At 37.2% G+C, this 17418-nt stretch overlaps 2 protein-coding genes across 5 annotated transcripts; both read left to right on the forward strand.

The window, feature by feature from the left end:
• The first annotated feature begins 2359 nt into the window (after window positions 1–2359).
• Window positions 2360–5358, forward strand: LOC101313272 (U5 small nuclear ribonucleoprotein 40 kDa protein-like). 4 transcript variants are annotated; one of them, XM_004309591.1, is made up of 3 exons: window positions 2360–2414; window positions 3397–3502; window positions 4108–5358. In XM_004309591.1, exon 3 carries the CDS (start codon window positions 4150–4152, stop codon window positions 5182–5184), a length of 1035 nt encoding a protein of 344 aa, XP_004309639.1. In that variant the 5' UTR covers window positions 2360–2414; window positions 3397–3502; window positions 4108–4149; the 3' UTR covers window positions 5185–5358. The 4 variants fall into 4 exon arrangements, with proteins under 4 accessions (XP_004309639.1, XP_004309638.1, XP_004309640.1 ...); XM_004309590.1 differs by lacking the exon at window positions 3397–3502; XM_004309592.1 differs by lacking the exon at window positions 2360–2414 and having other exon boundaries at window positions 3273–3502.
• A 981-nt stretch (window positions 5359–6339) lies between these two features.
• Window positions 6340–15479, forward strand: LOC101314147 (cysteine synthase, chloroplastic/chromoplastic-like). The gene is made up of 10 exons (XM_004309594.1): window positions 6340–6700; window positions 7488–7597; window positions 8088–8145; window positions 9224–9487; window positions 10005–10142; window positions 11077–11128; window positions 11226–11305; window positions 11884–11943; window positions 12930–13010; window positions 15055–15479. Exons 1-10 carry the CDS (start codon window positions 6443–6445, stop codon window positions 15145–15147), a joined length of 1194 nt encoding a protein of 397 aa, XP_004309642.1. The 5' UTR covers window positions 6340–6442; the 3' UTR covers window positions 15148–15479.
• The last annotated feature ends 1939 nt before the right edge of the window (window positions 15480–17418 follow it).

Consider the following 17418-nt stretch of genomic DNA (forward strand, 5'->3'; position numbering starts at 1 on the left):
TAAATTATTATATTTATATAGGGCTACGACGATTGCGTCTAACGCTAACGTCGCACCATAATGAAATTTTACCTCAGTATGGTGGAAAAACACGTATAGCTAGCTAGCATTCCCTCATATACATATTATTCTCATAATCATCCAAATATGGATATATATACATACTCACCGAAATTCTCAATTTCCGTTATTCTCTAACCACATAAATTATTTCGCATACACATTATTTAAAATAAAAGTCCACTCACAAATTAGGCCTAAGCCTGATGTCGATCTGGGGCCTCGTCAGCTCGAGCCTCCTCACGACCTGATCCAAAAATAATATTAATTTCCCAGTCCGAAATTTCAATATTTACGCAAAATAGGCAAAATTAACCGAGAGCCATAAACACACTCGTCATTGCCTAACTTTGAAATGGTCCACATTTCAACCCTAGAACCAGCAGCCGTAACTACACATTCCCACAGTTTAAACAACTTTAATCCAACGGCCGGATTCTACATTAAATCACCGCCAAAATACCAAACTTAGGAAATTCACAAACCTATCCAAAAATTCTATAACTCACTCCAATAAACTCCCCTTAATATTCCAAATTTAAAAACATTAAAATCTCCCAAACAGCTCCGGCGCTGGCGCCGGCTCCGCCGGCAATGGCGGCCGGAGGCCGATTCCTGCGACCTCCAATGCCTATGAAATTTTGACAGAATAGTCCTCTCATCATGCTCTACAACTCTCTTAACTAGCACAAACACCAATTCCAAGCCTAACTAGGGTAATCGACTAAAAACATCCTAAAAGCCCTAGAAATTTCAACTCCACATTTCTCCTTACCTAGCTCAAGAGAGGGTGAGCTTTTTGGAGGGGTTGCTGCACGGGAGGAGGGCTACAAAACGAGCTAAGGATCGCCGGTTTTGCTGGCCGGAGGAGGGAGCTCCGGCGAGGGAACCACCATGGCTTCCAACGGCTTCGGGCGTCCTTCCTCACTCACGACGGCACTAGGGGAGCTGTCACTGGGCCAGGGAGGATGCTGGGTTCGAGACCGATCGAACGAGACCGGTGCGGCAGCAGATGGTAGCCGGACGGCGGCGGGCGGACGACCAGAAGTTTCCGGTAGGGGGAGGGGCTCGGGAGGAAAACCGGGAGAGAGGGAGAAGAGAAAAAGAGGGAGATGGGTTTGGGCCTCTCCAAACCGGTCCAATACTCATATATCAACCCACTCCAAAATAAAACACCCCGAAAAAAATAATACCCGAATAAAAATTACCTTTTACTAGCTAAAATTTACTATTTTTACCGTCGTCATATTTTTCTCCTACGAATAATCCTCCGCACATAATCGTCCCCGAAACCCCTCTAGGGACCAATTAAACTATTAACTCAATGACATAGACGGTAAAATTCTTATTATAATCAAGTTAGTAAATAAGGTAAAAATTTAAGGGTCGGGATGTGACAATACCCATTTACGACCTACCACATGTTGTGAAGGAGAGAAGGGAGCTAATGAACATGTAAAATTCTTTAATAAAGCGTTGATTTCATTCGCCATAGCAGCTTGCAAATTCTCATCTTTGGAAGCTTGTTTGTAACAAGTTGGTTCCATTGAATTAATCAGAGAGAAGAGCTTTTGGTAAGGAATACTTCAATGCTCAATTAGTCCTAACTCAGGGCTAAACAATGTCATCAAGAAACCGGGGCGCATGGAGTGTGTGGAAGATGAAGAAGACACATGTACTTGTGGCAGGGCCGGGGCCGGGGCCACATTAGGTAGTGGAGAAGATGGCTGCATCTGAAGGAGTAGGTGATGTATCCGATGGTGCGGTTTAAGGAGGTAATGCATTAGTAGGAGGACTAAGGCGAAAGGGGACAATAAGTTTGAATTGGAGGCGAAGTGGGACTGAAGTGGCAGACGCCGTTTGAGATGATGCGGCTGAAGTGAGGAGGAGCAGAGGTTGAGTGGTGTTAGTGTGATGACCGGCGACACAGAGCTGAGTGTCAAATTTAACTTCAATCAACATGATTCCAACTTGAAAATAGGGGTAAGGGGTTTCACGTCTAAACTCTTACAAACTCGGAAAATTCTAGTATATCATATGATATAGCATGCCTCATAAAATGTGTGGCTATCATTGATTGAAGAAGCAACTAAATGACCATGTAATGACCATTTACCCCTTCAAAAGCCCCTATGTGTCATATAATTAGACACATTTACAATAAATATTCCATATCATATGGTATGATAGACAAACCCGTCATCCTTACCGCTGAAAAAAAAAAACAAACAAAATTTGTTAATTCTCAAAACGACGCCGCAACGCTTGCAGTTTATATAGTTTCGATTAGCAGGTACATGGGAGCTCGATTAGCAGGAAGAAGTTTCTAGGGTTTACGAGAAAAGCACCACCAGGTACCTCTATCTCTCTCTCTCTCTCTCTCTCTCCTCTCTCGTCCGGGTGAACCTAACAGAGCTGTAGACGTAGCCTCCTAAACTACATTTACTCTGTTTTACTGTCTGATAGAATCGAACTAGGCTATGTATTCTTGTTGTATTGCCTCTAAATTGTAGCCTCGTGGATTCGTTTTTACTTTAATTCTTCTATTTTGGTTTGACTGTGCTCGAGTTATGCCAATTTCTCATAGATTTGTGGCTTGATATGTGATTTCGTTAATAGGCATCGAGATTTTACGTATTAGCTTCAAAGTATAGTTTTCAAGTTTGTTTGCCTTGTGGATTTCTTCAATTAAATTAAGGGCTCATTTTTTCTTTGAGAGACTATGAATATTAGGATCGCGAGAATAGGATTTCTACTTTGTATTAGATGCTTTTCAAAATAAAGTTATAGATAGATATCCTCAGTCCAGAAAATTGAGCACGTTAATGAGTGCATTGTTGGAAGAATTAGTATCTAGTTAATCTCTCCCTAGTATTATAAATACTGGCTCACACTCGTATATTGTGTTGCCAATTAAATTTCCAGCCTTTGGTAGTTGCTCTCTCTATCCTTTGCTCTGGGCACCTCTCTTTTCGGAAGGCATGTCTCTAAGTGCAGAGTTGGACAAAGTTAAAAAGTGTTTAATTCATCTTATGTGCTTTTGTATTGAATTCATTGTGAGTTGTCAAAAGAGTAAGTTTGCGATGGTTTGACTTATCAAAAGTAGAAGCTCATTGTTTTCATGTTAATTTGGGTTTGAAAATCCAAAGGTACCTAGTGCATCTTTATCCACATCTTTTCTTCTTGGTTTGAAAGCGCAGATTCAAGGTTTGCTTGTTCTGCAGATACATTTTGCCCCTGATTGTGTTTTTAATTCAAGATTTTCTTTTAAACCGTTCAAGGATATAAAAAAGTAGAGGTGATGTTAAAATTAAATGAGTGTACCTTTGTAATCAGGATTGAACTTCAGCTCATTGCATCTGATAATCTCAGTGTGTACCCTGCTACTTCTTTTGCATCATCATCACACAATAGTTGATTTTATTGATCGACTACATTACAGGTTTGTTTATGCTAATTCATTTGCATATGTCTGAGTCCTTTTGAATTTCTTGATTAAGTAGACTGAAGCATGTATGTATCTTGCCATAGTGAATTTGGAGACAGTTGTATAGGGTCTGATATGGTAGACGATTGTGCTTTTCCATTGGCTCATAGAGTGGGTTGTGTACTTGTGTAGGAACAAGATGGGCAAAGGGAAAGCAGGATGAACGGTATAAATTGTTTAGGTGAAATGAGTGGCAATATAGATGAGGTGCATTTGGGTGTCACTGTTTCTGAAAATACTTTAGGGGTAGTTTCTAGAAATTATATAGGTGTAGGAAAAAAAAAACACAAAAACTATCAAATTGATTAGACAAGGGCAGTTTCTCTACTCTTCTGTACTTGTAGTGGTTTAGAAATATGTGATTTGAGCTTTTTTATGTCATCGTAAGAGATTGGCTGTACAAGGATCTGTGGCTTCATGCAAATCATTTCTGTTTTGTCTTTCTGTTTTGTAAGCTATCTCTGTCATAGTATTTTTGAAGCTCATATCAATTCGCAGCTTCTATCAAGACTCGAGTCTTATAAGCTATTTGCCATTTATTTTCTTAATTGCTATTGCAGGATTGGAACTCAGTAGACAAATTCAAGTACCAAACAGAAACAATGATGCAGTTTGCTCCGAGCGAGGGTGAAAATGCTTTGTCTGTAGTTGGTCCTAGGCCAATGGATTTGTTTACATATACTGCTCGCCCTGCACCTGGACCTAATGGAAAACAAAGGACTTCAAGTTTGGAGGCACCAATCATGCTGCTGACAGGTCATCAAAGTGCTATATACACGATGAAATTTAACCCTGCTGGAACAGTAATAGCATCGGGGTCTCATGACAAGGAAATTTTCTTATGGAATGTTCATGGGGAATGCAAAAACTTCATGGTTTTGAAGGGGCACAAGAATGCTGTGTTGGATCTTCACTGGACAACTGATGGGTCTCAGATAGTATCAGCCAGTCCAGACAAAACTGTGGGCGCATGGGATGTTGAAACAGGAAAAAGAATTAAAAAGATGGCAGAACACTCTTCATTTGTGAATTCTTGTCATCCTGCTCGGAGAGGTCCACCTCTTGTTGTCAGTGGATCTGATGATGGAACTGCGAAACTATGGGATATGCGTGTGAGGGGTGCCATCCAAACATATCCTGATAAATACCAAATCACAGCTGTCAGCTTCTCGGATGCATCGGATAAAATCTTTACAGGAGGTATTGACAATGATCTCAAGGTTTGGGACTTGCGCAAGGCTGAAGTACTGATGACACTTCAAGGACATCAAGATATGATAACAGGTATGTCACTGAGTCCTGATGGCTCTTATCTTCTGACTAATGGAATGGACTGCAAACTCTGCATTTGGGATATGCGCCCGTATGCACCACAAAATCGTTGTGTGAAGATAATGGAAGGGCACCAACACAACTTTGAAAAGAACTTGTTGAAATGTAGCTGGTCACCTGATGGAAGCAAGGTCACGGCTGGCAGTTCTGATAGGATGGTCTACATATGGGATACTACTTCTCGACGCATCTTGTTTATGCTGCCAGGCCACACTGGATCCGTCAATGAGTCTGTCTTCCACCCCAACGAACCCATTATTGGATCTTGCAGTAGTGATAAGCAAATGTATCTGGGAGAAATCTGAGTTGTACTGAAACATAACAGTTTCATCTTCTAATTTGTTGTGTACCGTGACTTTTAACAGTTGATTTTGGAAGGAGTGTGTCTTACATTAGATTTTTAATTGAAGTTTGAGATATTCGGTGTATACCTGTATTTATATGTTCTACCATTATATCTGTTTCTATTTTCTAATTGGCATTTGCAGGTATTCCCATTAGTCCGCACTAGTTTAGTCTGATACCCACTCATATAGATTGACGAAACCAATTGGTCCACGGTGGACATATACAGTTTATTGGTCTACCTTGTTTATTGTTCTCATATCCTTGTGTGTAACCATAAGCACACTCACTTTTTTTTATATTGAAATGTCAAAAATATCTCTATTTTGGACAATTTAAAGAAATTAAAACATAGATAGTTTTGACATTTTGACAAACAAAAATGGGTCATGGTGTGTGGATTGTAATTTAGGATGTAAACTTGGGTGCGCTATTGTCACCCTAGGAAACACGGAAGCGTGCCACAACCGACGATTCGCTCTTCCAAAGCGGAAGCGATTCTGAATCATCTTGGAAGCGCTCAAAGGTGCACAGAATCGCGATTTTAGAAAAATCTTGTTTGGGTGCATGGCGAAAGCGCGAGCTTCCAACTTGGAAGCGCCAAAGTGACAGTAAGAACGGAAGCGCCAAGGTGGCAGGAAAGAGTGATTCTCTTTTGCCTCTTCAGATCTGCACCTCTGCCTCCCTAGTCCCCATCTCCCTTTCGCCTCTAAGTCTAAACCTCAATTTAGTGATGATCCAACCAACCCAATCGTCTAGAGCAAGAGGGAGAGAGCAGATCCCAACTTCAACTTGATATGAGGAAGCAAAAAGAGAGGATGGAGAAATAATTAAGAAACTTTAATTATGTGTCAAGGACAATTACACTAAATAAAAAGCTATAAAAAATAAAATCTGGGTCCTTAGTCTTCCCGGGACCCTGAGTCGATGGGCTCTTCAAAGTACATTTAGATCCGGGTGTTTGACATTGTAAACTCTAAAATACTATAGATCTAATTTACATTTCTTTGACAAAAAAGAATAAAAGAAAATGCAGCTGGCTTGAAATCAGTCAAAACAAAAAAGCTAACAAACAAACCGTACTACAGACTCCAGAGTCTAGACGCACGCCACAAATAAAACTGAAATAAAATAAAATCCAATCCAATTAGAACAACCTTAGCTCGTACTTGCCTGCGCTCCATAAACAAGAGAAAGAGAGAGAGAGAGCTTAAAATCATGGGTTCTGCGTCTCTGATCAATCCGCTGACATCATCTCTCTGCGTCCCCAAGTCAGAGCTGCTCACTGCTCCCAAACACTTGTGGGCGGTAGGCCCCAACTCCACCTCCACCTCCAACTGCTCGGCGCTGACTCTGAGCCTGAGGTCCAGCAAGAGCCTGAGCTTTCATCAGAGAGGGTCTGTCGTGTGCAAGGCAGTGTCTGTGAAGCCGGAGACCGCAGTTGAGGGTCTCAACATTGCCGAAGATGTTACTCAGGTTTATACCATTTTTGTGGCATTGGATTTGTTGATCGTTTTTAACATGCTATTAGGTTGGTGCTTTCAATTTTGATTGTCAGAAATGTTTACTATGCTCTGGGGTGTGATGCTTATGAGGTCAACTCTTTACTGTAAATGAGCATGGGGATTAGGATTTTCTGGTAAATCAACTAAAATGTGTTTGTTTTATTTTTTATTTTGTCTTTAACAATTGACAATAAAATCTAGAGGCCATATATATTGTGAGAGACGAATCATAAGGTTGATGCAGTAGCTCTTTTCTATCGCTCCTTTGTTTGGAAAGGAATCCATGTTATTGCTTTAGTGTGGCTTCACAAACTATCTATATGAAGATCATTCCCGCGACTGGGACTTGTGTGATTTGTGACAGAATATGAAATACTGGACACGTATGGATATTTTTTTTTACCAAATTTTCGCTATTTTAATATTTACACATATTTTTTAAGTAATTAAGATCTTTAAAAGGGGTGCCACTCCATGCACACTATTTTATCATAATTTATAAATTTAATCGTAATCAGCTGTTACTCAGTCAAAGAAATTCTTCTCTTAAACTGTAGGTCAGCATTATTCACTTGTTTTATTTGATCAAGGAATGCTTAAAATTTTAAAATTATGATCTGAAGAGAAAATGAAAAGTTATATTTATATATGGTTTTTCGCACTAGCTTTATTTTTTGTTAACACTCATGCTAAAGTAGACTGGTTTCTCACCTTTTATGGTTGATCCATATACTACGCTGGTTCCTATTGTGATGCAGCTTATTGGGAAAACTCCGATGGTATACCTGAATAAGATTATAAAGGGGTCTGTTGCAAACATTGCTGCAAAGCTTGAGATTATGGAGCCATGTTGCAGTGTCAAGGACAGGTGAGGAAGCAATGACTTGCCATTCTGGGCAGTAACACTTTGAGCCTCTAATATCTTTTTCCTATGGCCTCAAACATGACCAGAGTGATATAAGACAATATTCACGAGATTGATATGTGAATTTGATAATATACTTTTACTTTATTATTATTATTATCATTTTTTTTTTATCTTTGCATTTGCTGGGTTTCCAAAATGTTATCTGATTCTCAGTCATAATCAACTTTACTGAATAATCTTTATCAGTTCAATAAGTGATTAGTGACTTCATCTTTCGTATTTTGGTTCTGTATTTCAACAATCCTATGAGGATATATAATATCATTTCTAACATCGAGAGCTGATATGTTAATTTCTACCCTAAAAAATAGAGGTAAACTTCTTTTGAAAAAAGAAAGAGGTAAACGTTACCAATACAAAATATGTTGAGAGAGTTACTGCCAATAGCATATTCAATCTCCCTGTTAACGTTGCTGATATTACTCTTCAGGATAGGTTACAGCATGATAACTGATGCTGAGCAGCGAGGACTTATAAAGCCTGGCCAGGTAACTGATTACAAATATAACTTCTGTGATGTAGAAAAAAAAAAAATGTTTTATGCCTGAAGGCAAATTGAATAATATGGTCTTCAACTAGGCAGAATTGCTGCAAAGTTTGCCATTTTTATGTGTTTCTCATCTGTTTATCACCGTAACACAATAAACAAAGTGCATTCAAATATACCGGGCATGAGTTACTGTAATAGCCTATCAATTGTTATGATGTAGTTTTTGAGGTTGATTTTATTATCTCAGTAATTACTGAGAATGATTAGGATAGTATTTTGTATATTTTGTGACACGTAATGTCAGATTTGAGGACTTGATAATTATGATAGTGTCGAGATGAGTCTATGGAATTTTTTTTTGACATTTTCAGACATATATTCAGACTATTTATTATGAGTTTTTGACTTGAAAAACAGATTATGAGTTTTTCGGACATACATTTATTATTTCAAACTATTTATTATGAGTTTTTCAAATGACCCCATGTATCATGTCCAATCTAGACTGAGATGGTGATGTGATTTAATTTCTTTCTTACATATATTGTTCGGACAAATCTGGACTTCACTAACGAAATAATCCAATTCACCTTTATTCCGTATTTGTTTCGATTTAGTGGTTTTGTTTTGTTTTTATTGGTTAAGTAGCATTTCAAATCATGGCTCCTGTTGTTTTGGGGGGGGGGGGGGGGGGGGGGGGGCGCGATGGTAGTTTTCCCTTCTAACACATTGAAATCATACTGTCATGCTGCCTCTCCCATCTGCATGCTTCATGCAATATTTTTTAGTTACTTTTTTACCATATCCTGATGGCTGCATGTTTCATTACAGATTTTCTCTTGTTGAACATTCTCATAGAAAATTGTGGTAATTTAACTGCTATGACATTTTCCCCTAATAACTGTTTTAAACAACAAATTGGCTTATCTCTATTTTTAGTTTGCGTCATGACTGTGGTCTTGTCATTTGGAAAGATGTTGATCCTGTCTTGATTATTTTGCAGTTTTGGTTCTTGTAAAACCATCCATGACATTTCAATGCTCTCTTACATATTTCCTTTCTCATCAAAATTTTAGAGTGTTCTGGTGGAACCGACAAGTGGAAACACGGGCATTGGCCTTGCATTTATTGCAGCCAGTAAAGGATATAAACTCATCTTGACAATGCCAGCTTCAATGAGCTTGGAAAGAAGGGTTCTTTTAAAGGCATTTGGAGCTGAGCTTGTCTTGACCAACTCAGCAAAGGGCATGAAGGGAGCAGTTCAGAAAGCTGAAGAAATATTGAAAAGTACACCCAATGCATACATGCTTCAACAGTTTGACAATCCAGCTAATCCTAAGGTATTTTGGGTTCCTTCTACCCCACTTTGCTGAACATAAAGGATTTTTTTATTTTTTATTTTTGACTTCTTCACTTTTTGATATGCCAAAAGTGTCATGTTAGATGGGTAGGGTGCTGCAGTAGAATTGGGCTTAATCTGTCCAGTAAAGATTTCTGCTATGCAGAGCTTTACATTTTATGTCACAATGTAAAAGCAGAAATCACAGCTACATTACTTTTCTGTCTTTCTTTTGTGGAAAAAAAAACATGTCTCTTGGTTCTTCTTGGATAATATATATTCACTTATTTTTCTTTTTTGATAATGGTTAATTTTGCTCCTTTGTTTCTAATTAGCAGTAAATTCTTAGATTGCTTTTAGGCAGAGGCTGTAAAGCTCTGGGCCTTTGAACTTTATTCCCTTACCTAAGGCTAGCAGTTTGGGTATATAAATCTGTTGTTTTTATGCAGATACACTGATTGTAATAACATTAGGCTTCCAGTTTGGATGTATGTAAATCTATTGCATTGCATATGCAGGTACACTATGAGACAACTGGTCCAGAGATCTGGGAAGATACAAAAGGCAAGGTGGATATATTTGTTGGAGGAATTGGAACTGGCGGAACCATTTCTGGGGTTGGGCGGTTCCTTAAAGAGAAAAATCCTAGAATAAAGGTACTTTTTTTTCCCTTTTTTTCTTCTGATTCACAATTGTCACACCATATGTTAAGTTTCTTTTTATTATTATTTTTTATTATTTCGTTTTTCTATTTAGAAGAATTGCACGGGTCTTGATCTGGTCTGACCAATACTAGGTTTTTGGCCCAAATCCATGAAACAAGCATGGACTTTTGGAAGTAGCCCAACCTAGAGACTTCCCGATCAAGCCCACCTGTACTATAGCATTTGATTCAGCCATGTGGTGGGGCCCAAATTCACAAAGCCATGTGCTCATTTGCTGCCTGTTTATTAAGGGCCCTGATTATAATTTTTTAATCAACAGCCCATATACTCTTGCATATTTTACAGAATGTTGAAATATGCAGAGAAGGGTATTTGAGCCCCCCTTCCTTGCCAAGCTTCAACTGGTGTCTTGACAATTTATATTATAGCTATTACATATCGACTCATATTTCCAAATTAAAAAAAAAAAGAAAAAAAAAAAAAAAAAGAAATAAAGAAGCTCCAACAATTGTTTGACACTAAATTGGGTATCTAATTTAATAATTTCTACTATTATAATATAAAAATTATAATATAAAAAAAGAATTGTAAGACAACTCTTGTTTCTTTTATTCTTCGCTTTGGCTCTTGCCTTTTTGGGTGGCTGAAAAAAAATGAAGGCAGTGTCAAGATTGACGATAGTGAAAGGTTGTATGGGAAAACCCTGCCGTTTGCCTTTTTGGGTACAAATCTCTTATATGCATGTAAAAATGCTGACTAGCCAGGATCTGATGGACTCACTGTGATTGTGTCAGTTTGAAGCACATCTGACATACGTACTAGCTCAAGGGGAAATTTTCTTCGAAGATATTTCTCTTTTGTTGCATCTTCTTTTTTTCTGTTTTTCTATTTGAGCTCTGGCATCTGCTGACCTTTAAAGTAACAGATCATTGGTGTAGAGCCAACAGAAAGCAATATCCTTTCAGGGGGAAAACCTGGTAAGATAATGTTTCAGCGTTTCTGATAAGTTCGGTTCTTCCCTCCCCCTATAATAATCATTTGCATTTTGTTTACTTCTCACTTTCGAGAAAACAGGTCCCCACAAAATTCAAGGGATTGGAGCTGGATTTATACCTGGAAATTTGCACCAGGATGTAGTTGATGAAATTATAGAGGTCTAAGATCTTATCCCAATTCAAGTTTTTATTATTATTTTTTTATGTAAATTTGGTCGCTCTTTTATTTTTTGAGCAATCTTGTAATAATCTTTTATTTTTCTGTATATGATTGAAATGAGGTAAATTCAGAGATATTGGTATGTAGTATCTACCGTTCAATTCTCGGTTATTTTATAATTGGGGTAAAGCTATGGCACGTTAACATTTCTCATACATGTCCTATTTCATGTAATATTTACCATTTTGAGAACTCATGTTACCGGTCTGAAGACACGTGGTAATTAAAGTCTTGATTACAGTAAATATGGTCCTCGTTAGAGTAATATATCTAACTAAGAAAAAGTCATCATTAAGGTAAAGAAGATAATTGTAATAGGTTCGGTTCTCACAGTAATTAAGTCCTAGGTGGTAACTGTATTGATGTCATCTGTTAACACATTGTAGATATTCGTTTCTAATTGATGTCCTAAATTATTACTTTGCTAGTCATGCATCTAGAGGAAAATAATCATGTCAGTTCATTGTGAAGTTGTTCGTAGTTGAGTTCAAGTTCTAACTGGTTGTGTATGTGGCAGATCTCAAGTGATGAAGCTGTTGAAACTGCAAAGCAATTAGCACTTCAGGAAGGCTTGTTGGTTTGTATTTTTCACTTTTCAGTCAACTTTATATTGAGATGTAGGCAAAATATACTCATATCTTACTGTGATATACTGATATCTTCCTGTGCTATACACCAGAAGACTAGAACAATTAAACACTTCTGTGATACATTGAAGAATTGGCTGAAAAAAAAAATCTTGCTTTTCATGTACGAACACATATTGGTTACTATGTTGATGCTCATTTGCTGCGTGATAACATTTTGTTGTTAATAGTTTTGTGGTTCTGTTGTCTAGTAAATATCCTCCCCCTGCTCCCATCTGTAATTTTTTAGAGTCAAGCAATCAGCTCGTGCCAATGGTCTTTGCATGCAGCTACATTATTTATATTTAATTATTATTTTAGTCGTTATTTTTATTATTGTTGTTGTTAGTATTATTATTATTATTATTATTATTATTATTATTATTATTATTTATACATCAAAACTATATTTCCCTAGTATGTGATTCTATTAAGTTATTGTGTTTATTTTCTCCTTTTACCATATGTTTGATCCCATCCCCTCCTGCCAGACAAACAACCAAAAGGACTCCTTTTCTCTCATACAGTTAGAATTTTTGCTGGTGTTTGAAGTTCAAACTCTCACTTGTTAAACCAAACTAGAATGGCCTCATAAATTGAATAGAACTTATATTGCTTTATCTAATATTGTTTCCCCTATCCCCACTTGAGCAACCACACAACACACTTCAATACATGTGAACTGTTCATCCTTTAGGACCCCTCTGCAATAAGCAGCCATAGTAAAAATCATGTGGTCAACTAGAATATACAGACAGATACTGCCTGTTGGATAGAACTGCAATGATGATGAGTAGGACCTAAAATATGAATGGTTCCGATCGTTGGACACTTCCAAGTGTTTATTGAGGTCAACAACAGTTTTTTCGTTGGTAATTAAAAGCCTATAAATGTGCCTGCATTTAACAGTTTTAATCATTGATTTCATTTATATCAGGTTGGCATATCTTCAGGAGCAGCAGCTGCTGCTGCTCTCAAGGTTGGTAAGAGGCCTGAAAATGCAGGGAAGCTTATCACGGTATATCATTTCTCGATTTCTCCCCTTAAATATTGTTTTCATCTATGAAATTGATGAACATATACAGACCAAGGTAAGTTGCAGCATAATCTGTGTGTGGTAGGAGCTGTGAGGGTGAATATTAACCATTGCGTTAGTTGTGTGTGTGTGTGTGTGTTTGTTTGTATTGGGACGCAGGCTTAACACAGATCACAGTACCAACAAGGACCGTTAAGTAGTTGAAATTATGTTTGCACTTTTAGGTTGACAGCCTAACTACACATTTGGACTATGCGGTTAGATATCATTTGTTCACCCATGCAAACAAGAACGCAGGACCGTAGGGGATGTAAATTTTAGCAATGGACTCGCACATCAAAAATATCATACAGTCTCACATCCATGACAACACGCAGAAGAAAAATTCTTCGATACATGCACATACACACAGCTTCTCAAGTTGGGTATAGAATCCAACCCTTAAAACCAAAAATTATACTGCACACAAGTGACTAAATCTTTCCTTAATTCCATTAGGACTTGGAATGAAGCCAGCCTACTGCCTCAGCCGGTGCACTGATTCTTTGCTGAGGATTTTTTTTTCCTGTTTTACAGTACTGTATTAAAAGACAATATCCTCTTTTTATTATTATTATTATTATTATTATTATTTTTTTTTTTAGGAAAGACAGTATTCTCTTGAGTCGGTAAATTTTCTTTTACACAAGAAAATATACGATTGATATTTAGGGAACTGACATTTATTAAGAATAGTTTGTATAATTTGGCTACCGTTCTGAGGTGAAGTAGAGGACCTGAAACACCACTTACACCAGTTATAAACATATGACATGGATAATGGCAAAGATGGGTGAGGTGCACCGTAACCGTTTTATATCCGATATAAGAGTTGGTATGCAACTGATTACTAACACTTTGGAATGGAAACATGATGCAGCAAACCTACTGCTTATATACCAGGATCAACAAGCTCTAAAGCTTGGGGATTTAAACACACACAAAACACTCTGATTTGGGAATCACTCCCTGGTCTCTCACCAAATCTAGGCTTCTCACCCAGAACTAGGCTTCTCGCCAATCCTATCACAGGAAACTCAGAAAATACTCTGATAATTCTTATTCATAAAACATAGCATAGCATACCTAGGTAGCCCTTACACTTATTTATACTTGAGCTGGTAGCTCAAATGGACTGCACTAAAGACTCTTAAAGACTCTTCTAAAACTGAAGCATTAAAGACTCGTTAGGACCCTCTCCTGAAACTGACGCATTTAAGACTAACTTAAAGAGACCTTAAGACTACTAAACTGAAATGGAAATATGAAAAGACACAAACAGCTTAGAGACTTCAGGCATCAGACTTTGTTTCCCTCCCAGGTGTAATAATTATCTTGAATGATTAGGTGCTTTCTCCTTCCATTTGTTTCGCTCATAAACCTTGAAAGGTTTGACTATGATGTCCTCATCAAAACAGCAATCAGGGTATAATTCAGAAGTGGAATCAAATCCAGACTCAGGAGTCAGAAATGAGATCACTGACTTATGTGAGGCCTGTGTGGGTAAAGATCTAAATGGGTGGGGTTCAGAATATATTTCTCAGGTTCCCATTCCTAACATTAATTTCTTTGTCAGTGGTTCCTGGTCCTTTAATTTCGTAAGTATATTTCCAGATGAATTCATTCACTTCTGCTTGTTTGATTTTACCTTTACATCTGGTAAAAGGATAAATTAGATGTCCATGTTTTTCCATCTTCTCACCTGGGGAGAAGTATGATAGTATCATGGACTATTCAATTGAATTACGCTGTTCAGTTCTTGATTTTTGTGTGTTTTAGGAGCAGTATTCGTGGACTGTCGGATATGAATAAATTGCACGGAACAAATTATTCATTGTAGAGTTTTGTAATTTGTGTTTGGGCCATTTATGCAAATATGCAATACAGTTTAGGATAGGATGCGCATGCAACTTACAATTATGTGAATACTATATTGCATTTAATCATTGGGTTTATATTTGTATTAAAAAATTTAATTTGCTTGCAGGTGGTGTTTCCAAGCTTTGGGGAGCGATATCTCTCCACTGTTCTTTTCCAGTCAATTAGAGAAGAATGTGAGAAGATGCAACCTGAATCATGAACTTCCCTTGTTCAAGCAATTTATTTATGATGATGATGCAAATTATTTTTCGTGCAATTTTGTTTTTCCTTATCATCATCCATACAGTTTTTGAATTTTTAGCATCTCCTCTGAGTCCCTTAGATTGGATGATGGTATAAGATTCTCTTCCGTGACAAAATTTTAGTGAAAAAATTGTCGCTTGAGTAAATACGTCTTTTTACCTGTCCAAATCTAGCTATTGTTTTATGGATCCTATGGTGTACAATATTTCACCTTGGAAACCAATTTCAAAGGCCAAAATTTGATAGTGGAGCGGATATTTATTATTGATTTTGGTTTCTATTTGATTGATCTTGATGTCTATGAAGTTAAAAGAATGTTTGTTTCAGAAATGCAAGCAGATGTTGTTTTGCAAGTTGTTATAACATGGGAAACTTGGAAAGATTGTAAGCCAGAGATTGTGATAGTGCGAGCTGAAACAAATATGGGCCATAATCATCCCCCTCAAGGTTGGAGTGATGGTGTAGTTCCTTTAGCTGCTAGTCAAGCTTTTCACTTAAACCGGTTGGGATTAGATTGTTGGAGGGTTCTCGTTGTAAGTTTTTTTTAGTAGTCGAATTGAAAAAACAAATTAATTTTTTTTCTATTTTTCCATTTTGGTTCCTAGAGCAATTAAAATGCTCTAGTTTTCTATTTTTCTATCTGGTTCTTAGAGCTATTAAAATGCTCTAAAAAGTAATAGAAACTCCAACAGCTCCCTTAAATCTTGAATTTTCTCTATTTTAGGGAAAAATTTGGTTGTTTTGCTCTAACAGAATTCACTATCATTTTCTCTAAAATGGGGAACTAGAAGAGAGAGAAAACACATTTCCCACACTGTATTTTTAGCAAACTCTATAAGTTTAGAGAAAGATTTGAGGAATAATCATGAAATCTCTAAAATCAAGGAAGATGTTGGAGTTGTAGAAGAAAAATTACTTAGAACTTTGGCTTGTGCTTCCCTATAATAGAAAATAGAGAAGTTATTGAGAAGGGTTGGAGATGCTCTTATTATAAATTTCTTATTATAAAAGACGATGCTGGACCACGAACCACAAAATAATTGAGGCATTATTCTATATTTCACAACTCTGGTAATATAAACGGATATGGTTGTTGATCAGCTGAATCCAGTGGCAGAAGGAGAGATATATATGTATAGGGAACAAAAATTAACCGTTTTGTTGTCAACAACCTAAAATGGAGACATGCTCCTTCTTTGCCCTCCTCTAAAACAACTTCGTCGTTTAAGTTTGGAATAGTTTCATAATCTAGGTTTTTGATAACATATTAATTTCAAACTCCTCTAAAATAGCTTCATAAACTAGGTTTTGGATAAGGGTGATTAAACTCAATCTTGTTTTCATCTTTTAACCGACAACTCCACGAACCTTTAATTCAATTATTTGGTACTTGTATCAACCTGCATCTGGGTTTTGATGGTCTGCAATTTGGTATCACTTCGTAACGCAGACTCTACAGTCTACACCAAATAATCTATTCGGTGGTTCTTCCGAATCTAAACCTTCTTCACAACAGTTCAACAATGGAATTCATAGGTCCTTGGTAACTCCATCATGACCACATATGTATACAAAATCAAACCCTTATAAACCACAGGCAAGGTCCTATTTTTCCCGATGTGAGATATATATCTCAACACGCCCCCGCACGTGTGGCGAATTTTCAAGCCTAACACGTGGACAATATTTGGGGTGACGTGGAGTTCGTGTGGTTTTTAGGCTTCACACATGGACGTGGGTAACCCGCTCTGATACCATGAAAAGAATATGATTTGGCTAGAATGATTTCATTGATAGAAACGTGAATACATATACAATGAACAATGTAATCTAACTTAGGAAACTATCCTACAATTATGAATCATATTGGGAAACATATATTCACACATATAAACATTCCTAACAGAGAATATTCCTAATAGAGAAGAAGATACACCACTATTGACTTTCCAACAAATGGACATCCTATCAAGTAACATGTAGCCCAACTATTGAGCGTGTTAGTGATATCACACCCCAATTTTCGAAGGATAATTTTCAAAAATTTTGGCATGATATATCTCAAAATCTTAAAATCCCAAAACCTGCTCAACAACTTCCAAACTAAACTCAAATGCTGGAAGTGTAAATGTCAACAAAACTCAACAACTAAGTTAAACATTACATCTCCTTAATTACATTAATTTCAAAAGTCTAGTAAAATAAGGACGCTCACATGAGCTTAAAA

The sequence above is a fragment of the Fragaria vesca genome, unplaced genomic scaffold (genome assembly GCF_000184155.1).
Source record: "Fragaria vesca subsp. vesca unplaced genomic scaffold, FraVesHawaii_1.0 scf0512996, whole genome shotgun sequence".
NCBI lineage: Eukaryota > Viridiplantae > Streptophyta > Magnoliopsida > Rosales > Rosaceae > Fragaria > Fragaria vesca.

Bases quoted from the DNA above. Each gene is read 5' to 3' on its own strand.
- LOC101313272 (XM_004309591.1), top strand. From the start codon at position 4,150: ATGATGCAGTTTGCTCCGAGCGAGGGTGAAAATGCTTTGTCTGTAGTT.
- LOC101314147 (XM_004309594.1), top strand. From the start codon at position 6,443: ATGGGTTCTGCGTCTCTGATCAATCCGCTGACATCATCTCTCTGCGTC. The intron at 7,598-8,087 runs GTGAGGAAGCAA...ATTACTCTTCAG, and splicing joins TGTTGCAGTGTCAAGGACAG to GATAGGTTACAGCATGATAA. The intron at 11,306-11,883 runs GTCTAAGATCTT...TGTATGTGGCAG, and splicing joins TAGTTGATGAAATTATAGAG to ATCTCAAGTGATGAAGCTGT.